The following is a 27,214-nucleotide window of genomic DNA, read 5'->3' as shown; positions in this document are numbered from 1 at the left end:
AAACCAAACTGAAAATGGTGCTTGTTTATTAGAATATTTATACCCTGTTTTTATTCTTCCACAAAAGCTGCTTACAAAGAATCATCAATTGAAGCCTAAAAGACCTGACATCCAACATTCTGGAAACATTAGAAAGTTAAAAATGGGATAAAACCAATCAATGCTGAACTAACTGCATCAAAATAATTTACAGAAGTTTATTAATAATAATAATAAAGCCAGATGAGTTCCACAAGGGGACAAATTCCATCATTTTCGGTGCTTCCACCAAAACACATATTTGCCATAGAATCTCTGAATGCAGTGGGATAGCGAAGCAAACATTAGAGATGATCTCATAGGATTGCCAGCTGCAGATGGGATTTTGAGGTGCAGCCTGGACAGGGTAGGGATTCAGGGAGGGGCCTCAGCAGAGCATAACACCATAGAGTCCACCGTCAAAAGCAGTCAATTTCTCCAGACGAATTGATCTCCGTAATCTGGAAAGCCATTGTAATTCCAGGTGTTTTCAAAGCTCCACCCTGGATATTGGCAACAGTGTGTGGACTGGTTTATGCTAGAAACCCTTGAGGTATCTTGGCTCCAATACATCTAGCACAATAGGTGTGAAAACCAACCACAAGCCAAAATAAGATGTAGCAGGGTAAACAGGGTTCAGCTAGCTCCAAGTAACTAAGCAACCAATAATACCTCCACTTTGTCAGTGTTAATCTTCAGTTTGTTCACACTTATCCTGCCCATCATTACCCCCAGACACAGTTTCAGGACCTCCACTATCTTTATAGGATCAGTTAGAGTAATGTAGAATGGTGTACCACCTGCATACTGGAGACATTGCACCTCAAACTTCTGGCTGACCTCTCTTGGTGGCTTTTTGTAGACAAAATGGAGACTCACTGTAGAGCAAGGGCTATTGGTACAGTAACCATCTCCTTCTAGATCCTATCTTGAAGGTAGGAGCAAAATCACTGCAAAACAGGACTATGCAGTCTGACTGTTGTTAGGTAGTCCAGACAAAAGGTATCATAGGGGTTGATAGCAAAAGCCATATGTGTGGCTTGGAAATTGCCTAATGGATAAGGTATTGGCTTTCTAGGCCAGGGATTGTGGGTTCGTGTCCCTTCCAGGGGAGCTTGTAACATTCGTTATAAACATCTCCAACAAGATTGGTCATGGAGAAACTTAATATACTTTTAATGGTGGAGTACCCTCAAATGAAATTTGGATACTGATCAGCTGATGTTGGAATATCTGGTCCCCACTTATCTCTGTAAAAGGGGATTATGGCACTCTGTGATGACCATTGGTTTTCAATAAAGTGATATTTGTGTGCTGCTATGTATGTACATGTAAATGCCCTAAAGGAATCTATACTCTTTCTCAGAAAAAGGTGTTAGTAGATTGTATATTCCGCCATCACAGACCTCAACATGATGGACCTTTATTGTAGAATGCTCTGCCTCACTGTTGCCTACCTAGCCCTGCTCCCTCCACTTGAACGTTTGATGACAGTCATTCAATGAATTATAAATGGTCTTGTATCAAAGTACCATGTTCAATAATGCACAAAATAATAGTTTTGACAAAGGCAGCACACAAAAATGAATGATAATTCTCACATTCATTTGGGATTATATCTTAATGCAGAAGTTTAAAATTTTCTCAACTGCTGCATCTCACCTGACCATGCTAACATATTTACTTGAGAGAGAGTAAAGTAGACATTTCAAATGAAGTACTCATTTCTTTAGCAAGATCATACTGCAGTCAACTGAGCCCTTTTATCTGGTGCACAGTTCAGGTTGGTCTGTCTTGGAGCCATTTCGGATCATCAGAAGACTAGAGAGCTTTGATTCAATGTTTTTGATCCGCTGTACAATGAAACTCCTCTCTATTTCCAGCAACAGAGCTTGATCTCTCACAGCAGTCCAGGATTCAAGTTGCTCAGAGAAGTCCTCCGTCTTCTCCCCAAGAAGGTCAGATGAAGACTGTGATGCAGATCGAGGGTGAGTGGGGAAAGAGAGACAGAAGGAAACAACTCAGTCTGGTGGCATTAAGGAAATAGTGTTCCTGGTTAAAGGGTAGTAGCTACTGAAAGATCTGGATTCTCATGGCTATTTGGCAATGACTCAGATTTAATCCCACCTTAAAAGTCCATGGCCCAGTGGTAAAGGATATCCTTTACCCAAATAATGTTCCCGTTTCAAACCCCCAACATTTTCACTTACAGTAACTATCAGTTGCTGGAAGGAAAAAGGTTTGCATGCCAAAGGTATCAGGTGTAATCTCTAGCACTGCCAGTTAAAGGCTATCAGGTATTGGGAAAGACCTTTCTCGATCTGAGAACCTGGAGAGCTGTTGCCAGTCAGAGTAGGCAATACCAAGAGAGATGGAGTAGTGGTCTGACTCAGCATAAGGCAAGTCATATGTCCCACATTTTGTGTCCGGCTTGCTCTTTCTTTCGCTTTAGATGTCTGCATTGGTCTCAAGTGTGCAGTTCCAGGGAATAATATGAAGGCAGGGTGATAAATGAGCATTATGTGAATGAAAGACCATCTATCTGCAAGCATGTATACAGGGCATCTGCTAAAGCATGAAGTGGAAATGTGCATATTTGGTCAGAAAAATGTGATATATATTGACCACAGAACTGTGAACTAATCGCTTCTCCTCTTGAGCATTTGTCCCTCACCTACCCCAGAGTATTTGGTGAGAAGATGTTGCTTGATGGCAGAGTGCATGTTTTACACATTAGAGAGTCTCAGGCTCAGTCCTTGATTGCAAGGATCCAGGCTAGCAAGTCTGGGCCCCTTCCGTACATGCAGAATAATGCACTTTCAATCCACTTTCAATGCACTTTGCAGCTGGATTTTACTGTGCGGAATAGCAAAATCCACTTGCAAACAAATGTGAAAATGGACTGAAAGTGCATTACTCTGCATGTGTGGAAGAGGGCTGAGAAAAACCCTTGCCTAGAGACCTTGGAGAGCTGCTGCCAGTCAAACTGGAGAGTTCAGAGATGGAACCATAGCCTGACTCAGCAGAAGCCAACACACCTTCACTTTACAGTGTTCATTACTCTGACCACTGGAACACAAGCACAAAGTTCTCATGCTGCCTGAACTAGGCTGAAGGAGGAACTGAGTCTCTCTCTCTCTCTCTCTTTCATGTTTGAAACACAATGTCATGTTGCTTTGAAGATAAATTATGAAAGGGCTAAGGACTTGCATGCCATGTGTTAGGAGTGCTGTGATGGTACAAAACAAAGTCCTGGCAAGTGGCGGGAGGCAATGAAACAAAGCAATGCCCGTACTGCGTCTGGCTCCTCGCGTGCTTGGATCTCTAGCTTCAAAAGTTCCTCCTCTTTCTGGGTGATCAAGGCCTGCACCGTGAGCTGAAAGAAGTCCTCATTTAAGGTGTCCAGCATCTGCTCCAGCTCAGCAATCTTGGCCTGGAGAAGACAAAGTGTTAGGAGGGTGACAGAGTGGGCTAGAGATGGAATAAAAGCCTCCTGTGACTTGATGCAGAAGACATGATTTCAGCAAGGACAGCTGATGCCATATTGAAAGAGCTTCAGGTGCTGAAATTTTATCTTCTGCAAAATTATTAAAAACACAAGAGCTTTTTCTCTCTAGTGCAACTGGCTGCTTTATGCAGGGGCTCACACTAGAATGGCATTTCCCCCATTCTTCATACAGGACCAACTCTATAGTGAGACAGTATGATGTGGCTGCCTTAGATAGTAGAGTTTGGGGGCAGGCAATCTCCCATCCTGCCTGCCAGCAACTTCTGGTTGCCTCCCAGCCTGAAACCTGCTTACTGGTGCCTGCAGCTGAAAGTGGAGGACATAATCTCTTTTGTTCACCCAGTCCTCTATAAAGATAGCAGAAGAAAGTCACTGGAGAGACACTGTTGGAACTGCAAGCTCAAGTCACCCAATTACATACCTCACAGCCAGAGGAATCTCCTTCTTGTTTCGGACTCTCATCGCCATCCTTCTCCTCCCCCTCCTCTCTCTTTTGCTCTGAACTCTCCATTATATCCCGAATCTCTGCTTGCAACTGGAAAGCTTTGTAATGCTGCACCCTGAGGAACATGGAAAGGATGATTTCCCACTTGGGCCACCCAGACATGTTAAGAGGACCAACACCAACTGGCCACCCATTACACTAAGTTGATGAAGGAAGTGGGAAAAGGAGGAAATAGTCTAATTTCAAAGCCTCCCTCCCTCCCTCCTTCCCTCCCTCCCTCCCTCCTTCCCTCCCTCCCTCCTTCCCTCCCTCCCTCTATCTATCCCTCCCTTTATCTATCCCTCCATCCCTCCATCCCTCCATCCCTCCATCCCTCCATCCCTCCATCCATCCATCCATCCATCCATCCATCCATCCATCCATCCATCCATCCATCCATCCATCCATCCATCCATCCATCCATCCATCCATCCATCCATCCATCCATCCATCCATCATCTAGTCTGCCTTTCCAGGAAACATGTTTGAAGTTATCTATTAGTTCCATCCCGTCTCAGGGGAATATTGCACTAATTTTACACTGCATTATTTTCCTACTGGGTTTCTCAGCATAATTAGATAATTCCTGAGGGTGTCAATTTGAAAGAGACAAACATCTCCTAATGGGGTTCATAATGATCAGCACTATTGGAAAATGCATGGGGGGCGGGGACATGGGCCTAGCCCTATGGCTGGCTGCAGTTAGTGACCACTGATATATATTTCCTCCTTGCCTAAATTCCTGATTCTAGGAACCTTTGCATTGTAAATTTAGTTCTGAATAGGAAGCTGTGCATGCTGGCGTACCATATGCAGCTAAGAGGCTGAGCTGTGATTCAGGAGGTTCCTGGTTCAAATCTTGCTTCTGACACAAGAGTTTTAAGGCACCTTTGTCAAGTCATCCCATCACAGCCACAGTCTACCAATCTACAGGATAGGGATAATTATACTGGCCTGTCTTACAGGAGTGTTATGAGGATAACAAGATAATGTCTGTGAAGCCCTTTGTAAGTTGAAAGCGATGTATAAACACTAAGCATTGGGTAATTCCACACAGGCCAAATATGTCAGGTTCAGGGGTGTGAAAAAAGCATTATGGGGGAGAAGTTCTCACAGAACCTGCCCCCCAAATGCTTCTAACCCGTTATATTTGGCTGAACCAAATCAGCGACTTTTCCCCTTTAACCTGGATTTCAGATGCTTCCTACTTGCCTGTGCAAGCTACAGCAAGTGGGAAGCGTTCTATTTCCCCCTTTCCCATCCACCATGATGGTGAATTCTCCAGGCAATTGCCATTAGAGTGGATTCTCTAGGAGGCCACCATGTTGTGCTGATAAGTGTGTGTGGGGGATTCTCATGTGGGGGGCCCCTTGGGTAGGAAGGGATTCTTGGATGCACAGTTCACAGGGAAACCCAGCATTTCCTGTGTGAACTAAGCTGCATCCTAACGCTGGGATCCTAGTGATCCCGAATGGCCCCCGTACCTGCCACACAAACGGCAACACAGGCAACGCGGGTTCCCATTTGTACAGAACAGGCCATTGTTATTTTGCCTGCCATGAAAAATGGCTGTGTTCCTCCGATGCGTGCACTAATATCATGCATCCAGTGCTTTCACATGATGAGAAAGATCGTGTTTCACTCACAGGGCCGTGTTGCTTACCTACACGGATGAGAGAATAAAGAACTGGGGAAGTTATATAAGGCAGGCAATTATTTCAGTTATGCAAACAAAAAGAAACTCTGCTGCTGAAATGCATGCACTAACGTCACCTATGGAGCCATACTCTCAGACAGAGGATTATTTGTCTGTCCCAGGGTTGGGTGCCTCAACAAACAAACGATCGGTACCTTTTGTGTGGGCAGTCTTCAAGGAAGTGAGAATCAGGCCACATTGGGATGTTCAGCAATTCTTCAAAAATGGAGCGAGTGGCTAAGCACATGGGCGAGTAATTTGTCACAGGGCTCTGAAAGAAGGAGTAAGAAGTAAGGCCCCACCTACCTCACAGTTAGTAAATTACCTCACAGAAGTAAGGCCCCAAGAAGTCAGCCCTACCTACCCCATAAGGTTGTGGGGAGAGGAAGGAAAGGAGTTTGTAAGTCGCTTTGAGACACCTTACAGGAGAGAAAGGCAGGATATAAATCAAAACTCCTCCTCTTCTACATGGGCTCTTTCTGTTTTTGACCAAAGCATGAAGGGAGAAGAAGCTGTACCTTCCCCATATTGCTTTTTTTTTTTCATTTTCCTACCATTCCATGTAGCTGCTACAGGCTCTGTTGTGAAACTTATGGGTAGCCATATAAGTGACATGATTTTTACAATAAAGCCAACAGCAGTTCCCCAAAGCAGTTTGAAGATGTAGAAACAGCAGGATGGAATGGCTGCAACGGCTTCTCTCTGTCTGTTGTGGTCACAAGCAGAAAACAGTACTGTCCACTTGGGAGACACAAAATGCCCATTGCATGTGTGATACAAAGTTCTTGGCCTTGTTCCCAAGCACGCACGTGGCCTTTGCAACATGTAGGTGGAGCCTCATTCTTTATATACTCCCTTTCTTTGGATAGTTTCTCTTGGCTTCTGGGCACAGGAGGAAGCCAAGGTGTGGCTTGTGATTTCCCTTGTGATTTAGAGGCAAGCAGATAATAATCACATATGAGCAAAGCCCAGCTCCTGTTGTGAATGAATGCACAAAAGATCTTCCCAAAAGGGTTTTGTGGACGGCCACTCTAGTCGAGTGAATCCACATACTAATTTTCCATTGGCCACATGTGTTTGCTGGTAGTGATGGGCAGACCCACCCAAATCTGCTCTAGAATGAATCTAGAGCAGTGGTGGCGAACCTTTGGCACTCCTGATGTTATGGACGACAATTCCCATCAGCCCCTGCCATGCTAGGATTGGCCATGCTGGCAGGGGCTGATGGGAATTGTAGTACAATTGTCCATGCTGGCAGGGGCTGATGGGAATTGTAGTCCATAACATCTGGAATGCCAAAGGTTTGCCACCACAGATCTAGAGCAACTGGCTTTGCCAGGCTAGCTTCATCTCATCAGATCTTGGAAGCTAAGCAAGGTCAGCCCTGGTCAGTATTTGGAGAGGAGACCACCAAGGAAGCTCAGGGTCACAACAGAAGCAGGCAATGACAAACCATTTCCGTTATTATCTTGCTATGACAACTTTCCACGGTCACCATAAGCCAGTTGCAATTTAATGGCACTTCCCACCCCTAATTGGACTAGTTTCCCAGTTGCTCTAGAAGTGCATCTCAGCTCTGGATTGGATTTTGGAATGGCATCCTCACCTATGACTGCCAAGACTGAGGAATGCTGCCTCACCTTCCATTATATAATGGCGCCTGACACCTTGCACACTATGGCAAGCATTGGCAAGGTTGCAGGAACCCAGGAGAACTGCGTGAAACTCAGCTATAACTTGCAGCGTCAGAGGTACTTATATGGTGATTTGCCTATCCATCCTATTTTAAATATCTGCTGGAAATTGGCAAGTATGTCTTGGAAATCACAAACACTATAGGGCTCTAAGCCTTAAGGAATCTGGGAACACTATGGCCATTTTTTTTCTTTTTGCCATTGGATGACAGCCAACTTATTATGACCCTGCATAGTTTTCAAGGAAAGATGTTCACAGGCAGTTTGCCATTGCCTGCCTCTGCGTGGAAGCCCTTGTCGGTCTCCTATCCAAATTTTAACCAGGACCAGCCTTGGTGGAGAACCAGCATGGTTTAGTGGTTAGGAGCAGGTGGATTCTAATCTGGAGAAACAGGTTTGATTCCCAACTCCTCCACCTGAGTGGCAGAGGCTTATCTGGTGAACCAACTGTTTTTCTGCACTCCTACATTCCTGCTGGGTGATCTTGGGCTAGTCGCAGTTCTTCAGAACTCTCTCAACCCCACCTACCTCACAAGGTGTCCGTTGTGGGGAAAGAAAGGGAAAGGAGCTTGTGGGCCACCTTGATTTTCCTTACAGGAGAGAAAGGTGGGGTATAAATCCAAACTCTTCTTCTTCTTCTTAGCTCCCCCGATCTGACTGTGGTCATACTAATTTCATGTAAACCTGTTATATATGAAGCTGAATCTCACAATCATAGGGCAGGTAAGATAGAGCTGTTCTGCCAGGCCTATAGTGGAGGGCAGCAACAGGAACTGATCTATCTTGATTGGTCTTCCTTCCCCTCCTCTTCTGTTCTTTGGTTTGATTGTGTGGTCTGGGGATTGGGAAGATGTTTTAAGTTTTTAACAGTTCCACCTTCCACTGGGGTTTTCAAGGCATAGTGAATTCTGTATGGTTTCATTGACATGAAGTTGGAAGCCGCTCTGAGCCTGCTGTGTCAGGAGGAACAAAATAAAAATCTAATCAACATCAACAATAAGAAGTTTTGATTTATAACCCACTTTTCTCTACCTTTAAGGAGTCTCAAAGCAGCCTACAAACTCCTTCCTCTCCCCATAACAGAGACCTTTTGAGGTTGGTAGGTCTGGGAGAGTTCTGAAGAACTGTGGCAGGCTCAAGGGCATCCAGCAGGCTTCATGTGGAGGAGTGGGGTATCAAACCCAGCTCTCCAGATTAGAGCCCACCTGCTCTTAATCACTGCACTACACCAGCCAGGTGAGAGGGCCACTGGCTGAGCCAGACTGCTGGATTGTACAGGTGCATTGGCAGAGTCACACTGTTAGGCAGAAGTCCTGCAACACACGTTTACCTTCTCTGCTGTCTCTGCTGCTCCCCAAGAGCACTGGAAGAAAGCATTGGCAAGAGCTGCGATGGCTGTGTTGAGCTCCTTCCAAAAGCCTCTGTTAGCAGGCATCACTTCCTTGGGACCTGGGAAGGGGAAAGAAAGATACAAGACAGGCCCAGTTCATGAGAATTATTGTAATCCTGCAGCTTCCAACCTCCTTACTCATTTAGGATTGCCAACTCTGGATTGGAAATACCTGGAGATTTTCGCTGGAGCCTGGAACCGTAGTGGGGTTACCAGATCCCCCTGGCCACCGGCAGGGATGGGGGGTAGGCAGTGGTGGGATTCAAATAATGTAACAACTGGTTGTTTACAAGCACCATTTTAACAACCGGTTCCGCCAAAGTGGCACGAACCTGCTGAATCCCATCACTGGGGGTAGGGTTTGAAGATCCAGGCTGGGAAATTCCTGCAGATATGGGGATGGACAGGGACCGGAGGACCTATCAAAGTCCTCAGCTATCAAAGTGAATCCTCAACTGTGAAAGTTTCATATCAGTTCTCATTTCCCTGACATTTACCTGGTTGTCTCAGACCTGCCAGCTTTTGAGACTGTCATACTTCATCAATTCTCCTCTTTTCTGGCACCACTGAGGATGGACAGAGTTCAGTTTTGAAGAGTTGCAAGTAGCTAAAACTTAGGGATGGGTTTTTGGACCATCTCGAATATAGCTTCGCTCAGAGTATGACAACCTACTGATGGTCCCTGGCCCGAAAGATACCTAGCTTACCACAACCTAGTGAAACGCTCTGTCAAGTGAGATGCAGGCGTTACGGGCCATGGTTCAGTTCTACAGGGCCTGAAAGACAGAGGTATTCCACCAGGCATATGGTTGAGGCAGCTACAGTTTTTCCATTTCAGCCTCCCCCTCTTCCGTCTTCTATTTTTATTTTTCACCCTCTTCCTTTCAGCAGTGTTCGTATTTTAGTAGTGTATTTCATAAGTACTGCCTTCAAATGTTATGATTAGCTTTAAATATTAAATGTTGTTTTAAATTAAATTGGCTGTTCTTACAATGTCGGAAGCCTCCCTCACCCTGTGACGGGAAGTCCGGCCTACAAGACCCATTAAATCAATAATAAATACATGTCTCCAAGGCAACAAAAGAGGAGAAGAGGGATTGGAAGAGACGAGAAGGAATCCAAATGGCCAACTACAGAAAAGCCACATCTGCTTGCCAATTCTAAGACCTTTCTGCACTATTAGGTGGTGTCCTTTGAACACAACAGTTCTTTAGAAAATCTCTTTTAATTTTTTTTTACCAAATAAAGAAATACAGACAGCAGAGATCCATACATTGGAGAAAATGCCTGGGCCACATGGCTTTATACCACACTGAGGTCCCCCCTAACCCAAATCCCGCCTTCCCCAGATACCAGCCCCAAATTTCCAGAAATTTCACAAGCTGAAAATAGCAAGTCACATGAATTTGTCCCTGAAAAGAAAGGTGGGTTTCAGCTGGATCATTCCATTTCTTTGCACTGAGAAATTTCCACTCCTACTGGTTGGCCTCCCAGTAAAATATTTTTGAACTCCAAAAAAGCACGCACATTCACACTCTCTCTCTCTCTCTCTCACACACACACACAGACACACACCAAAAAACAAGGAAATCCTCATTGCAGAAGAAGAAGAGTTTGGATTTATACCCCACCTTTCTCTCCTATAAGGAGTCTCAAAGTGCCTTACAAACTCCTTCCCCTTCCTCTATCCACAACAGACACCTGGTGAGGTAGGTAAGACTGAAAGAGTTCTGAGGAACTGTGACTAGCCAAGGTCACCTGGCAGGCTTCATGTGTAGGAGTGAAGAAACAAATCCAGTTCACCAGATAAGAAACAGTGACTCATAGGGATGAGTGGGGAATCAAACCCTACCCCAGGCCTACTTCCTTTGTTTCTGGTGACAATTGGAGAAATAAAGAATGGAAACTAATACAAAAACAAAAAAGTGTGTGCCAAGAAAATGATGCAAAAGAGGGGGAAAATTTCCTGCTCCTAATTACAGCAGCAATCTGATTATCACAGGGTGCGGCAACCTATTTTATCTTGGAAACTGCCTGGATTTCATCATCACGACATTTGGCAGGTCACAGTATTCATTGCATGGATTCAAATCCCCCTTAAGAAAAGGGAAAACCAGAGTGTGGGTGGCTTGAAATAAAATAGACCCCGCAGGCGTCAGTTTCAACCTTGAGGGATGTGCAATTTACTCAGCCAGTCCAGGTCTCAAGCCGATGGACCTCAGTGAGGAGCTCCACTTTCTAGTTTTATTTCCACCTCCTCCAACACATTGTAGAATTACTCTTTGGTGCCACCTCTAGACCAATAGTTAGAGGTGCATTATTTTGCAATCTGCTTCCCAGATCTTCTGTTTCTGTCTCCTTAATAAGTAACACCCTTTTCAGACAAAAGAAAATAAACCTTTTGTTAAATAAGCAACCAGGGAAAGATAAGGATGTATAGCTGAGCAACAACTGACTAACGACATCTGCACAAAGGGAAACAGAAAAGGTATTTAAACTCAATTTTCTATCCCTATAATGTAAGAGACATGCAAAATAATCATAGAAATTTCCAGACTTGTTGTTCAAGCTCTGTTCATTTCTTTTTACCTTTATGTGCCATCTCTTGAGGACTCGCACACCTTTCCTTACCTCTTTTGTACTTCAAAACATGCCTTCATAGAGTAGAAATGATCACTCTCTTGCCATGCAATGGAAAATTACCAACAAAGAAAATACATTGTCGAAGGCTTTCATGGCTGGAATCACTGGGGTGCTGTGTGGTTTCCGGGTTGTATGGCCGTGTTCTAGCAGCATTCTCTCCTGACGTTTCACCTGCACCTGTGGCTGGCATCTTCAGAGGATCTTGCTCCATCATGGTCAGGACTGGCAGAAGATCTTCTGAAGATGCCAGCCACAGATGCAGGCGAAACGTCAGGAGAGAATGCTGCTAGAACTCGGCCATACAGCCCAGAAACCACACAGCACCCCAAAGAAAATACAGTTATCCTTATGTGTAGTCAGAACCACATTTGTGCACTTTCACCCAACATCTGCAGAAATTCAGAGCTGATTATCAGAATCCAACAGAAAGGAACATCTGATGGGACAGAATTATGGGACTCATGAGTGGAGCTTGCCCAGTCTGAGTGATACAGTGCAAGTTTGGAACACAACAACTACCAGATTTATTTCCAGTTAAACAATTGAGATGGGGGAGGAGGAAATACGAAGCAACACAAGAAGCTCCCTTATAAAGAATCAGACCCTTGGTCTATAGAATCATAGGATCATAGAGCAGGAAGAGACCCCAAGGGCCATCAAAGTCCAATCCCCTGCCATGCAGGAAAGAATAAATCAAAGCACTCTTGATAGGTGACCATCCAGCCTCTCTTTAAGAACCTCCCAAGAAGGAGACTCCACCGAGGTAGTGCATTCCACTGTGAAACAGCCCTTACTGTCACTAAGTTCTTCCTGATGTTTAGATGGAATCTCTTTTCCTTCACCTTGAACGTGTTATTCCTGGTCCTAGTCTCTGGAGCAGCAGAAAACAAGCTTGCTCCCCCACCAACATGACATCCCTTCAAATATCTAAACATGGCTATCATGTCACCTCTTAAAATTCTCTTCACCAAAGTAAACATACCCAGCTCCCTGAGTCTCTCCTTGTAGGGCATGGATTCCAGACCTTTTATCATTTTGGCTGCCCTCCTGACTGCTCCTGTCCCAGAACGCCCTCAGAATGCCCCTGCCATGACCTGGCCAAGCCCCTGCACAGGCACACACTCGGGGCATAGCGCCTCACCTCGCCCCATTGGCGCTATGCCACCTGCCCTCCTCTGGACCAGTTCCTTGATAGACCCTTGGTCTATCAAGGAATGTATTGTCTACTCATACTGGCAGGGACTCCCCAGGGTCCCAGATGGGGGTCTTTCCCATCATCTACTGCCAGATCCTTTTAGTGGAAGATACTAAGCTTAAAATATCAGTTCCCTTTGGAATCTCTTGTCCTGATATTATTGTCTCCTGACTTGCACAAGCCAATAATGTGGGGAAGAAGGAAATGGAGAAGAAGTGCATATTAATAAGGTGTTAGGAAACAAGGTGAATGGAACAAGATGCTATAAAGAGAAATTCGTGAAATTGATTCAGGGGTGCCCTTTTCACTGGCAGCCATGCATTTGTGTACTGTGTGGTTTTATCCTTCAGATACCAAATGTGAGACCTCCTGTGAGTTGGTGGCCTCAAGAGTGGGCTGGATGGACCCTAATGGACTAAATCAGTATAAAGTTGCCCCAACTGTCCACCTCCTCAATGGTACCTGCTTTGATCTTTGCCACGGCATTCAACAGGATTGCTATGAATCCCCCGACATTCTCCAGGTGAGACGCCAGGATGTACAGGAACCTGTTGTTGGCATCATAGTAGGAATCTCTGGCAAATGGGGTGTCTTCCTGGACTGGGCCCCGCTTGGGGACTGCCTGAGCCAACAGAAGTACCAGTGCTGGGTAGGAGAATGCTTTCCCCAGGAGGTGGGTCACGGTGCAGCCAAAACGGTAAACAACAAAATGGCGCGGGGACAAGCTGGCCAGGTTGGTGGGGATCACAGTATTGATCTGAGGTACTGAGAAGCCACTATCGTCCAACATGGCTCCTGAAAAGGCAAAACAAAGCAGTGGATGGTAAGATAAATATAATAAATATTTTATTTATTTATTTATTTATTTATTTATTTATTTATTTATTGTTTCAATTTATAAACCGCCCTATCCCCTAGGGGCTCTGGGCGGTGTACAACATTCACATATACAATTAATTAAATTGATAACAATATAATACTAAAATCCATTAAAAACTACTTAAAACAGCGGTTGATATCACCAGAAGGTGCCCTATAATCCAATTCAGTTAAGATCACCCCAGTAAAAAAAAAAGGGAGGGGCCAGGCTCCTCTCTGGGAGGATAATAAGGTGGTAAAGTGCATCAGATGGTATGTGCAAAAAAGCAGGGGAGGAAGGAGAGGGGGAGGGGAAGGGGGCGCCACTCAGCGACTGGACACTCCAAAGGCCTGGCGGAACAACTCAGTCTTACAGGCCCTGTGGAATTCACCAAGATCCCGCAGGGCCCGGACAGTTGGAGGAAGAGTGTTCCACCAGGCTGGGGCCAGGGCCGTAAAGGTCCTGGCCCGTGTGGAGGCCAGCCGCATCATCGAGGGGCCAGGAACCACCAGCAAATTGGCCTCTGCTGATCGCAGAGTAGGGGCATATGGGGTATTATATAAATATAATATAATAAATATAGGGGCATATGGGGTATTATATAAATATAATATAATAAATATAAAATAAACAAGATGGATTGGACGTTTGTATCTTAGTACAGAACACTGTTTTGGAAGGCAAATTAAGTGAGTAGTTATTTTAATGTATAATGCCAATAAAGGCTTGTGTGTGAGAGTAGTTAGCAATGCTGAAAAATGCAAAAAAAAAAAAAAAGCTCAGTGGCATTACCTGGAGAAGGTGGAGAGTGAGTGGGCTGCCGAGAGGCCTCCAAAGCCTGCTTGATTTCACACAAGGTCCTGGCAAGGGGAGAAGTTGCTATCAGAGCTTCCACTTCCAGCTCAGTCAGACATGCCCCCACAATGTTCTTTTGAATCTGTGGATCCAGCCCTGATCAGGAATACAGACTTCGGTCAGTCATGCATGCACAACTTACCCCGCAGTTGTTTGCCTCACAGTGGGTTTTCCCTTTTTTTTTTGTTTACACAGGGATTCTCCTCCTGCAAAGTGTCTCTAACTGATCCGATACACTATTTTGCTCGCCTGCTGCTTCCTTGTCCTTTACGTGCAATGTCCATTTGGGGAGTTTGCCTGCTGCCTTTTTTCTTTTTAGGGGAAGGTGCCATTTTTGGTCTAGCATTACTTTGCTAGACCATATTTACATTGGTCAGACCTCACCTGGAATGCTGTGTCCAATTGTGGACACCACAATTCAAGAAGGATATTAATAAGCTGTAACTGGTCCAGAGGAGGGTGACCAGAATGGTATAAAGTCTGGAATCCATGCCCTATCAGGACGGCTTAGGAAGCTGGGTATATTTAGTCTGTACAAGAGAAGGTTAAGGGGTGACATGATAGCCATGTTAAAATACTGTGAAGATGGAGCAAGCTTGTTTTCTGCTGCTCCAGAGATTAGGTCAAGGAGTAATGGATTCAAAGAGCAGGAAAAGAGATTCCACCTAAACATTAGGAAGAACTTCTTGACAGTAAGGGCTGTTCGACAGTGGAATGCACGGCTTCAGAGTGTGGTGAAGAGAGGCTGGAGGGCCGGCCAGCTGTTGGGAGTGCTTTGATTGAATGTTCCTGCATGGCAGGGGGTTGGACTTGATGGCCCTTCTGGTCTCTTCCAACTTTATAATTATATGATTCTAATTTAATGTAAATTTCACAAGCCCTTCTAATCATTTTGAAAAAAGTGGCCTGAACCATGGGAAGATCTGCTGTGCCACTCCTTCGCTTTCCCCGAGAGGGGGGAGAAAAAGTTGCACTTGAAAAGGTTTCTGAAACAGCATGGATTCTTTGATCTGTGGGCAAGGTGACTGCCAAAGAGTGCAAAATGTGTGCATAACTGAGAATCAAACCTGAAAAGAATGGACACTCTATGTGCTTAAAAATCTATTCTCAGTGGAGGTGCTGGGGCTCAGGGATGGAGTAAAGCTTGGCTCTATTACCAGATACAAAGCCATCTCTTTACCTTTGTCATCAAAGCCATGGGAACTAATGGAGGCCCCTTTTCCACTGGACAGCACATGCTGTTGCAGCAAGCCAGTGTCCTGTGGAGAATCACATTGAAGAATCATAGACCCAGAGTGGAACAAAGAAGACAGCATTGCCCCAAATCTTGGCAGCGCTTCAGCTCTACATGCATCGCAGTCCCTGTTTCCAGCATCTCCACTTACAGGATCTCAGGAAGCAGATTTTAGAAGTTTTTGCTGTGCCTGAGACCATGGAGAGCTACCAGCAGTCAGAGCAGACAACGCTCTACTAGAAGGACCCATGTGTTTACTCAGTATAAGACAGCTTTGCACAATGCCTTTGTGCTTACTTGGTATCTCTGCTGTAGTACAGCTTGCTCATGCATAGCCAGACCAAAGCCCACAGCCCCATCACGTCCTGGCGCAGTTTCTTGTTTCACAGTTTTCCCACCATGGAGTTTGCGCAGCAGCATTCCCAGGACTTTCATCAGCTCTGTTGCCTCCTGCCACTCAGCACCTAAGGTAATTCAGAAGCAGATTCCTGCCTGGTGAGAAGCAAGTGTGGCCACTTTGTCCAAATGTCTGTAGGTAGATGATCATACCCACTGTTGACATCTACTAGTATATGCAGCTACATTGGGGTTATCCATCCATCCATCCATCCATCCATCCATCCATCCATCCATCCATCCATCCATCCATCCATCCATCCATCCATCCATCCATCCATCCATCCATCCATCCATCCATCCATCCATCCATCCATCCATCCATCCATCCATCCATCCATCCATCCATCCATCCATCCATCCATCCATCCATCCATCCATCCATCCATCCATCCATCCATCCATCCATCCATCCATCCATCCATCCATCCATCCATCCATCCATCCATCCATCCATCCATCCATCTGAATAGATTTTCAACAGAATGAACTTCTTTGGAGCAAACATAAATGTTTTTTAAAAATTGGAAAGCGGTCAAGAGGAATTCTGTTCACCTCGTTTTGATGATCACTTACCGGAGTAGCCCATTGTTTGCAAGATTCCAGGAACTTTGGCAGGGGGGTTCTCATCCTGCTGGATCTCCTTGGCTGGGCTGATGCTGACCTGAGCTGTTTTCTCCATGAAGAGTTTTGCCCCTTCTAGGCCCTTCAGTTGCCCCACATCCAACGACTGCACCAGGTCCTAGACGCAGAGATTGATTCTCAGAATGTGCTGTGTCTGCCTTGGTTACTCAGGCCACCTCTCCGACTTGGCAAATTATCACACAGATTACAGAGGAGGTTTGGGACTTCAGGAACTACTGTGACTTTGCCAGGTTGGGTTGGCATGTGGCAAAGATCAGGAAAGATCAGTCTGGGGCCAGGAGTTTGTGCAGCTGCTGAGAATGAGTCTCATATCTTGCCTGAGTCTTGGGGGGGCACCAAACAAGGGATCCAGGTATTTATTTACCTCTATAATCACCAGAGCAGCAAATATATGCATTCCCCAATTGGAATTAGGTATTCACACCTGGAAGGACATTCCCATTACAAAATAGGGTCATTGTTATGGCCAGAACATAGGAGGGTGGCCAGAAAAGATACCCCAGTCTCATCAGATCATTGAAGCTAAGCGGGGCCAATACTTGGAAGGGAGACCACCAATGAGGACTCTACAGAGGCAGGCAAGGACAAACTACTGCTTACCGCAGGCCTGGAATCCCTCTTGGCTTTGGCCACCATAACTCAGCTACGACTTGACCGCAGTTTACACACATGCATATTGTTTGAATGGATTTGACATTGAGATTTTTTCCCCTACACTTGAGTAGGCAACCAGTGTTGTGTTCCTACAGATCAGTGCTACAGGTGAGCAGAAGCAGGGCCGGATTAAAACTTTTAGAGGCCCTAAGCACTGAAAAAGCGATGGTACTGTATATGCAATTCAAAATAAAAATAATAGTAAACCGTGTGTGTGTGTGTGTGTAATCTAATGAATAAATTAAAATATTAACCTTTTCAATACTATAATTATATTAATATTATTGTCCGGGCGCAAACGGAGCTCCAGCGACCGGGACTCCGGCCACCCCCGCGCCCGGACTGGGGCGTTCAGGCGCGCAGGAGGAAACCGCGCCGGCCGGTCGCTGGAGCTGCTGCTGCAGCAGGGTGACGGGAGGGTGATTCTTGGTGGCAGTGAGAGAAGCAAGGGTGTGAGAGGGCTGGGCCGGGTGGGCAGGCTAAAAGCAGCTCAGGCCGGGGAACTAGCTGGAGCCCAGTGAGGCAACTGGGCCGGGCGTGCCGTAGCTTGGTGGGCAGGGTCCAGCTGACAGTGAGGCAACTGCAGCAGGACCTTGGCTGGCATGCAGAGGGTTGGGAAGGGAAGGCTGGGAAACCGGGGACGGGCTGCCTCCAACATCAGGCGCCCTGTGGGCTAAACTATTTCTTGGCCCCTTGGGCCAATTGGAAAAAGACACCTCTGGGGAGGAAAAACCCCAGGAAAGGGAGGGAGGGAAGGAACCACAGCCAGAGAGCCCTGCGCGGGGAGGGGAAGCGCCACAATTATTTTCTTTTGCATTTATTGTAGGGTTCCCTTTTTATGGGCCTTGGTTCAGCCCCGGTTCAGCTGCAACACTTCAACATTGCCCCACAGTGCATTGTAAATCCAGCACGGGGAAAAAAAAACTGCGTGGGGTCCTCTTTACTTGAGGCCCCAAGCGTGTGCTTCGTTTGCCTAATGGTTAATCCAGGGCTGAGCAGAAGCATTTAACTTGGGTAAATCACAGCTGAAATGGAAGCATTTTACATTTTGGGTAAATCACAACTGAAATTGCCCCACTGCAGCACTTAGTTCGACAGAGATGAACGCACACGACAACACACAAGGCTGCCTTCTACTGAGTCAAAAGGAAAAACAAAACAAAAACATAAATAAAATATGGTGCTTGAGGGAAAATATTTGGCAATTTATAGGCAATAAATATTTACACTGCTAAATATTTTCCCTCAAGCACTATTGTTTTGTTTGGTTTTTGCTTTTCCTTCATTTAGCTGAATGCAGGGCTTACCCCCCCCCCCCTTCTACTGAGTCACTTCAATTAAGTCAGTCTATCTCAGTGGTGGCGAACCTTTGGCACTCCAGATGTTATGGACTACAATTCCCATCAGCCCCTGCCAGCATGGCCAATTGGAGTGGAGTGCCAAAGGTTTGCCACCACCAATTGGCCATGCTGACAGAGGCTGATGGGAATTGTAGTTCCTGAACATCTGGAGAGCCGCAGGTTCCCTACCCCTGATCTACTCAAACTGGCAGCACCTGTCCAAGGTCTCAACTAGGAGTCTTTCGCACAACCTAATCCTTTATAGTGGAGGTGCTAGGAATTGAACCTGGCACCTTCCGCATGCAAAGCAGATGCCCATTGACTGAGCCACAGCTCCACCCATGCATGACCAAGGCTGTTCAATGATCTTTCTGCTTCTAAGATATTCCCATAGCATGCAGGAGGGAGCCACCTTCCTCCCTTTCTGTACTGACCACCAGACTCTGGATCTTCTGGTGGACCCCTTGGTAAAAGATGGTGACGTCGGTCCGGTGTTTTGCCAGCTGAGACACGAGGTGCAGGTTCTGGTCTTCCAGTTTGTCGTACAAAGTGCGGACGCTGAAATCTTCCAGGTCTTTTATTGCACGCCGGTCTCCTGAAATGCATACCATTCCTTTTCATCATTTCTCCCCATAAAACCAAGTGGACTTAGTGGCAAACTCTCTTTTTGCAGTGGGATTGCCAGCCCAGGATGGCACTGGGAAGGTGGTTTGCACTGGAAGAGATGGCTGCACACAGCTCAGACAGTGTGTATGTAAAGTAGTTACTGAGGTCACGGTTTTATGGGCAGTCTATTAATTAAGCTATTGGTCAGTTTGTCCGGCACTGCTAACATGCATCTAATCACGTAGACAGAAAGTTTTAAAGTAAAGCCTGTTTCTTTGTCAGAGCAGTCACCACAAGTTGCCATCACCAAATGAAACCATGAGGTATGTAACTTAGTACTAGCACAGAAAGATGTTCTTATTGTCTTTCCATGTAGCCCTCCCTAATAGTAAAGTTCATTTATGCAAACAGCAACTGTGTATTGGTCTCTTTTATGTTACTCTGCTAATCTATTCAATTTATGCCAACACTCCCTCAGCTGGTGAGCCTGCATGAGGCGTGGTGTGGCTACTTTGACTGGGCACGTAGCTACCTCAGCTGGCAAGCACACCGTGGGCTTGCCAGGCCAGAACAGAATTGGGGAGTTGGTCGATACTGGGAACAGGGGTGGCTGCCTCAGCTGGTGACCTCACAGCAGACTTCCCAGCCGAGCTCAGCTCAGCTCAGCTCTCTCTCTCTCTGTGTGTATGTCTCAGCTGGTGAGCCCACAGCAGGCTTGCCAGCCAAGATTGGCACCAAGGGGGTGGGGGTGGCCTGGGGAAGGTGGTCAGCATGGGGGGGGGCTGCTGTCTTGGCGCCTGGACTAACAAGCCTATAGCTGGGACCTGAGAATCCCTCTCAAGGGGCTAGATCCAGCCCCTGGGCTGCCTGTTTGGCACCCCTTCCTTAAAGTGTGAACAGGCATTGGATTTAGTAAAATGAGGACAGTCCAACGCTAAGGAAAGTCTTCGTGTTCTGCTCTGTAATGTGTTTTCAGTGCAACCGTTCCCCAAGACAGTAAACAGCCCCATCTGCTGGGCTTTCCTTCTTCCTTCAACACCATCAGTGCACCCAGCCTGTCTGTGAGGATTTCCCATTCCTTAGGGGTAGGGAACCTGCGGCTCTCCAGATGTTCAGGAACTACAATTCCCATCAGCCTCTGTCAGCATGGCCAATTGGCCATGCTGGTAGGGGCTGATGGGAATTGTAGTTCCTTAACATCTGGAGAGCCGCAGGTTCCCTACCCCTGCAGACCATCAGGCATTAGAGAAACAGCTGGTTGCTGGCGTTTAGTGAAAGTCCAGAGCCACTCTCTTCCCACTCATTTATAAAACTCTTCTGTCCAATAACTTACACCAAACCAAAGATCAGGATGTATAATTAACTACAAATTCTGCCACCTGGGTGACTGATTGGGCAGACAGGTGGGATATCGATTTTGTAAATAAATCAGTAAACAAAGCAATAGTCCATGCACAATTTAAATTGGATTGGCACCAGCAAGTTAACCATTGCAGTCCCCCCTGCCACTTTTGGATAGGTTTGGCAGTCCCCCAGGTGCGTTTTGCCAGATGGTATCTTATCTAATATTACGATCTGCATTGTTTGCCATGTCTTGATTTTGGAAACTGAGCTTTGGAGCCGGAACTTTCTTGCTGGGAGATGAAAAACTGTTCATGCTGGAATTGGGAGACAGGAAAATAAAAACCTCATTGGCCATTTTTGGGGTGTGTGTTGCCAATGGCTGGGAGTCAAAACCCAAGATCAACCCATTCATTTACAAGCCCTCTTTTAAAGGGCCTTACCGAATCCACAAAACCCTCTTTCTCCAATGTCGGGTTCTTCGCCAGATCCTCGGGGCCCAAGCATTTCATAGAACTGGAGGCTGCAGAAACCAGACAGAAAACACACATTCTGCAGAGACCTGTTTCTTTAATGAACCTCTGCTTGACCCCAGAGAATTTGTATCCTCTGTGGGCATTACTTTTAACCCTCTGGTTATGCTGCTACACAGATTCAGTTTCTTGGGTTACAAAAGGTGTTGTACTTGATTTATCTATATATATATAAAGCTAACAGTGTTTTTGTTGATGACAGTATACCTCAGTAACTGCTGGGCCAATTCCTCTGAAAATTCCCAGCCACTATAGTCAGCCAGGCGAGAGTGTTTTTAGATGTTCACATTCCTGAAATGTCACACCTGGCCCAGGTAAACCACCTTTTTCCTGGCGCTCCCTGGTGAAGGACATGCAGCTGCCTGTGTGTAACTGTCACCCTTAGAATGTTCGTGCTGCTTAGAATGTTCACTCAGATGGCCAGATATGAGCAGTGATAACAGTACATAGGCAGTAACTCCACTGGAAGTGAGACACATACACACACATACACACGAGGGAGAGGGAGAGGGAAGGGACGGAGGGGGAGGCATGCAAGGGAAGAGAAGGAGGAAGAGGAAAGGGACAGAGGGGGAGGCATGCAAGGGAAGAGAAGTGAGAGAGGGGAGAGAGTGAGGGGTGACATGCAAGGGAGGGGAGGCGGGGGCCCAGCATCTTGATAAGACCCACCCACCCTAGCAGAGGGAAAGGGAAGGGAGGGAGGGGGAGGGGTGGCATGCAAGGGAAGAGAAGGGAGGGAGGGAAGAGAGTGAGGGGCAACATGCAATGGACGGGAGGGAGTGGCCAGGCACCCTAGATTTCCTGAATACTGCGGTTACAGTTAAGAAAACCAGGCATGCATTATTCCCCGCCCCCCCCAAGGAATGCGGGCACACACATCAATGACATCGCACAGTATCAGGCTGCGTGTTTGCATGAGCACGTACTGCTGGCCTCTGTAATTGATTTGCTGCTACTGTTCCTTTCCCATTTCTCCACGCTAAGCCACAGCAAAGCGTGGCCAGGGCCCGCTAGTTACTACTATTACGGGTGTATATCCCACCACCCAGTATGGAAGTCTTCCTGTGTTCCCCCACTGTCCTGCAAATTCTTCCAACCCCCAGAAAGATCTTTCCTGGGCTCGTGGAGTTCATGGGGATGAACAGCTACGCAGTCGGCTGGTGTGAAGAGGGACAACAGAAAGAAACTGATGGTCATGTCTCCTTGTGAGATGTAACCTCAGTGCCAAACCCATGTTCAAAATCTGGAGGTGACAACCCTACCGAGCAGAGAGTCTGGAAAACGCACCACGGCACTCAGTATACGGTTGCTGCCTGCTGCTGGCCTTGGCTTTGCCACTCACCTCTCTTTAATGAGCACATATTCCGGAGGGACATGTGGTTCCCCCAGGCTCCTCCAGCGTGGCTTCCAACACTTCATGGGGTTCGGGGCAGAGCTGGGGCGCTTCAGGGCGATGGCAAGAACCGTCAGCACCACTGTGAGGAATCCCAGGACAAAGAGCACAGCTGGAAAGGCAGGATAGCACAGCTGTGATTGAAGGAGGGGGGGGGGGGAAGTGAGCAATCATGTTTCCTGATCAGTGTATCCATGAAAGTTTGCAGAAAAGTTTGGAGTAGGTGAGGTAAGGTCTCAGCTCTCCCCCCACAGTGCACCCCAAGCACAGACAGCACCCCATAAATACATGTTCGGAGTTCAACTCTGTCCAATTTCCTCTTTATCTCTTAGCCAGCGTGGTGTAGTGGTTAAGAGCAGGTGGATTCTAATCTGGAGAGCCAGGTTTCTTTCCCTACTCCTCCACATGAAGCCTGCTGGATGACCTTGGGCAAATCACAGTTCTCTCTGAACTCTCTCAGCCCCACCTTCCTCACCTGATGTCTGTTGAGAGGAATGGAAGGGTGGGGTAAAAATCCAAACTCTTCCTCTTCTTCTTCTTATTTGTACTCTGCCCTGAGCCCTTTGGGGATAGGGCGGTATACTAAATTTAATAAACAATAACAACAACAACAACAACAACAACAACAACAACAACAACAACAACAACAACAACAACAATAATAATAATAATAATAATAATAATAATAATAATAATAATAATAATAATAATAATAAATGTCCCTGGAGTTCCCAATTTCCTCTCCACTTCCTAGCATAAAATGTTTCCACAGCTCCCAATTCTAAAAAAGGGAAGACGACACGTTGTCGTAATCAGCAGGCAAAACTGAATTCATTTGTACGCTTCAATCACTGAATGGTGTGAATCTATGATGCCGGAAGAGGAAACGTCCATGGGGAAAACCAAAATGGCGGGTTGCACCGAGACTCAAACTGCAGCAACAGCAAATGGTGGGCGTGAGCAGCAGGAAAAACAAAAGTGAGAGCTTTAACAGTCAGGCAGGAAAAATAAAACCTTGCCTGCTCTCCACACAGCAAACAGAAAACATTGTAAAAACAGCTTCAGGGGAAAAGTCCCTAGCTTAGGGTTTTCGAAATAACACGTTTGGAGGAAAAATAAAACTTTTGCCAAATGCTTTCTGCAAAAACTGTGTGGCAATCCTGCAGGAAACGTTTTATTTCCTGACCTCATGACATTTTATTTGTGTTGTGTGGCAAGGGCCTCTTTTTAACAATATGTGATTAAAAGCATCCTGTTGAGCAAGGCTTCTGCCTGAGATGCAGAAAAGCGACAATAAGCATAACTTCACTTCCTGGTATTTTGTGGCTGGTCCAACTTCCTGCAGCAAACATTTTGCATTTGTCTCCACTGCTCTGGGACTTCCACAGGTGTCCACTGGCTCAAACCGGCTGGGGTCCCCTGTACTAAGCCCATTCTTTCCACGTAAACAGAACTGCACGGCAAAAATGAAGGAGTCACTGAAAACGATCCTCGCATTTCTGTACAGGTGACTGGCACATGAAGAAGTGCGAACAAGTTTACATTTTCTGGGTGTGAGTTTTCAGGACTTTGTGGCCATGGTCTGGTAGTTTTTGCTCCTTAATATTTCACAGGCATCTTCGAAGGCATGTCACAGTAGGATGGGTTTCTCTCCATGGCACAGTGTGCAGCGATTATGTGGTGGAGTATATGTTCTGTCCACCTCACGGGTGTGTGAGTGTGGGTGGGCTGAGGTGCATTTGGATGTGTGCCCAGGTGAAATGCATTTGCAGGGGCATTAGCAGTAGCATTTCATTTGTTTATTTATTTATTTGTATTGTTGAAGGCTTTCACGGCCAGAATCAACTGGCTGTTGTGGATTTTCCAGGCTGTGTGGCCATGGTCTGGTAGTTTCTGCTCCTAACAGTTTGCCCATGTCTCTGGCTGGCACTTTTATTTATTTAATAAAATACTTCACATTTATTTATTCATTGAGATATTTCACTCCCACCCAGAACTCAAAAAGTAATATGAGCTGTACAATGACATAATTGGCCCCAGAGAGCATGAATGTGTCTGGAATCAGTCTCTTCCAGACGCATTGCATTATCTTTGTTTTGCTGCCCAGGGTAAAACCTCCAGGAATTTTTATGGTGTTTCTATTTTGACATACTTGGGAAGCTATGGTGCTTTCTGTTCTCACGCCAAGAAAGCAACGCGGTCTATTACTGCATTCTTCAAGCAAGGTGATGTGAGGTAACATAGGGCCACACCTTGGTTGTTAATTCCCATCTATTGCAGCACAGCTGGGAATTGTTTGCATGTTATGAGTGTGGGATTACTCCGGGAAGAGACGGGCAGAGGCTCTGCCTTCTTCTTCCAGTTGACTGGGACAACCAGCTGGATTTTATTTATTTATTTATTGAATTTATAAGATGCCCTTCCCCATGTGGGCTCAGAGAATCATACAACATAAAAAATAATAATAAATACATTAAAATCACATAAAATTCACCTTTACAATACAGCATCCCAGGGGGAGGGCAGAGAAGAAGAAGAAAAAGAAGAAACGGAAGATGAAGAAGGTGAAGAAGAGTTTGGATTTATACCCACCTTTCTCTCTTGTAAGGAGGCTCAAAGGGGCTTACAAACCCATGAAGCCCGGCTTCTGCTACTTTAAAATGCTCGTAAAACCCCCCCACAGAGAAACAACTAGGAAAGATTGAAGCAACCACTGGAGGGAGCAAACATGTACTGTACTGTAAACATGTACTGTTAAAAACCCCAACCCCAATGCAGTACAGGCACATAACTGAAGAAAAAAATTGCAGAAAAACCCAGTGTGCGGAAGCGCTGTTGTAACAATACCTGCAACAGCGGCCCAATCTGGGGCCACGTTCAACACCTGGTGTTTGAGGACCCCATGCCGGGACAGCTGGTATGGGGAGGAAGGCTGGAAGGGAGCCATGAGAGGATCACAGCCCATTCCTTTGTTGTTCACAACCACAATCAAGATCCGCTCCTCAACGACGTTATCCCTGAAGACGTATGTCCCTGGCTCCAGGAAAACATGGGCAAACCTGAGCAGAGAAAGAACAGCTTTGTTTTTCTGCCTACCAGTATGTAAAGGGCCTTTAAGCTCATTAAGATGAAAGCAACATCCTTGTAGCAAGTACAGTAGCACTTTAAAGATGAACAAGATTTCCAGGATATAAGCTTTGAGAGTCAAAGTTTCTTTCATCAGATTCTTTGTGCCAGTCCCATTCTTATTCAAAGGCTATGCCTTTGTCTTGAACCGGTTCTTGATCATGCCTCGGGCCTTTTACAATTATCATTGTTCCATACTTTCTTGTATTTCAGACAAGGGGCTCTCTGATGAAGAAGGGGGGGAAACTCTTATCCCTGAAGTGAGTGCCTAATGATGACTTTTGATTTGATTTGTAATTCCTAAAGTATTCCTGTTGATGATTCACATCTCGCACTGAGGGAAGTCTTATCCACTTCTCAAGTGGTGAGACAGGAAGAGGTAAGACGTGGTGAAACTAACAAAGGATGGCAGGATAGATGTAAAACAGGGAATTGGCTATGCTCCAGTTGCAAGGAAGACACTTGGGAGAATTTCTAAAATCAATCCCACAGGGCCTTTGCCCATCCAAACCAACCTGTGTATTCCAGTGGGCTGGTGGATCTTTGCCTGCTGCTTTGAGTGAACTGAGGAGGTTGGTTGTCTATGAAAAGGGAGTCTTGTTCTGTTGCCACCTCCAGTTTCCAAAGCTGCCACCCCCCCAGGAAGTTTGGTGGCAATGGCTCTTTTTCACAGATCCTTGGATGGGGTGGGGGTGAACTCAATTTTAGTGCTATGATTTTGGTTTACCATTTTTTACCACAGCTCTGATTTCTTTTTGCTCTATGTGAAGCTTTTAAAGTATAGCTGGTGATTTTTTATTTATATATAGATTTTATTTAAGGCTTAGCTGATGCTAGGGTTTTTCATACAGTGTTGCATTTGTATTTGTTTTGTCCTCTATGTCTGCTTTTGTAAGGCACTCTGAGTCCTGTGGAATTAGAAGGGTGGGGTATGAATGTAGCAATAAATAATTAAAATTCCAGGCAGGGCCGATTACAGTTCCTTTCTGTTCCTTATGTCCCTGTGCATCTCCCACTGAGCTATATCACCGGTACACTGGTAACATATTGCAAAAAAGCAGCCTTTAGGTGACTGTACACATGATTGCATCAAGATTGCTTTTGTGTGTGGTTTTACTGTTGTGTGCTCATTTGCATTGGCAAAACATCACACAAAAAGAATCTTGAATATAAATAAGGGAACAATCACGTCATGGTTTATTTTGAGGTCTCCTATTAATGCACGCACATTCAGGTGCAGCGCTGTTGAAAATAAAAATAAGTACAATTAAGGGTTCTTAAGGCATCCACTCTGGAAGGAAGAACAGGTAATTTGGAACCAACATCTGGGGAGAAAGTCCTATGAGCAATAGTCCCTCCAATTATTCCCAGGTGCTGCGTGGAACTTTGATAACACTGTTGTGGAATGGAGGTGCCTGAGAGAGATCCCCCTGCAGGGAGCCCCTTATCTGTGTGGTACCCACATTTGAGTGTATGGCACCCAGGCAGATTACAGGGAATATTGCAAATGAGCATGCATTTTCAAAGTGTCCGTACTTGGAAGCAGGATCTCATTTGGGGAACTAAGAAAACCCCAACCAGGACACAATGCTCTGGATCCTCAT

General features: G+C 45.9%; 1 protein-coding gene and 1 long non-coding RNA gene across 2 annotated transcripts; both read right to left on the bottom strand.

Annotated features, from left to right (window-relative positions):
* Window positions 1–41: 41 nt before the first annotated feature.
* Window positions 42–27,214, bottom strand: LOC125442028. Its single transcript, XM_048513123.1, has 16 exons — window positions 27,189–27,214; window positions 25,332–25,543; window positions 22,434–22,566; window positions 21,002–21,081; window positions 19,046–19,206; window positions 17,586–17,696; window positions 16,549–16,714; window positions 15,874–16,040; window positions 15,523–15,601; window positions 14,280–14,438; window positions 13,091–13,423; window positions 8,731–8,849; window positions 5,862–5,977; window positions 3,948–4,086; window positions 3,314–3,451; window positions 42–1,988 (listed from the first exon to the last, which is right to left on the bottom strand). The coding sequence occupies exons 1-16, from the start codon at window positions 27,212–27,214 to the stop codon at window positions 1,782–1,784; spliced, it is 2,346 nt and encodes a 781-aa protein (XP_048369080.1). The 3' UTR covers window positions 42–1,781.
* Window positions 15,927–19,117, bottom strand: LOC125442078. The gene is made up of 3 exons (XR_007245937.1): window positions 19,046–19,117; window positions 16,549–16,714; window positions 15,927–16,040 (listed from the first exon to the last, which is right to left on the bottom strand). It is a non-coding gene; the product is annotated as an uncharacterized LOC125442078 (long non-coding RNA).

This window comes from Sphaerodactylus townsendi, linkage group LG12, assembly GCF_021028975.2.
Source record: "Sphaerodactylus townsendi isolate TG3544 linkage group LG12, MPM_Stown_v2.3, whole genome shotgun sequence".
Taxonomy (NCBI): Eukaryota; Metazoa; Chordata; class Lepidosauria; order Squamata; family Sphaerodactylidae; genus Sphaerodactylus; species Sphaerodactylus townsendi.
Note: the sequence above shows the minus strand (reverse complement) of the source record. Positions and strands in the feature narration are given on the sequence as shown.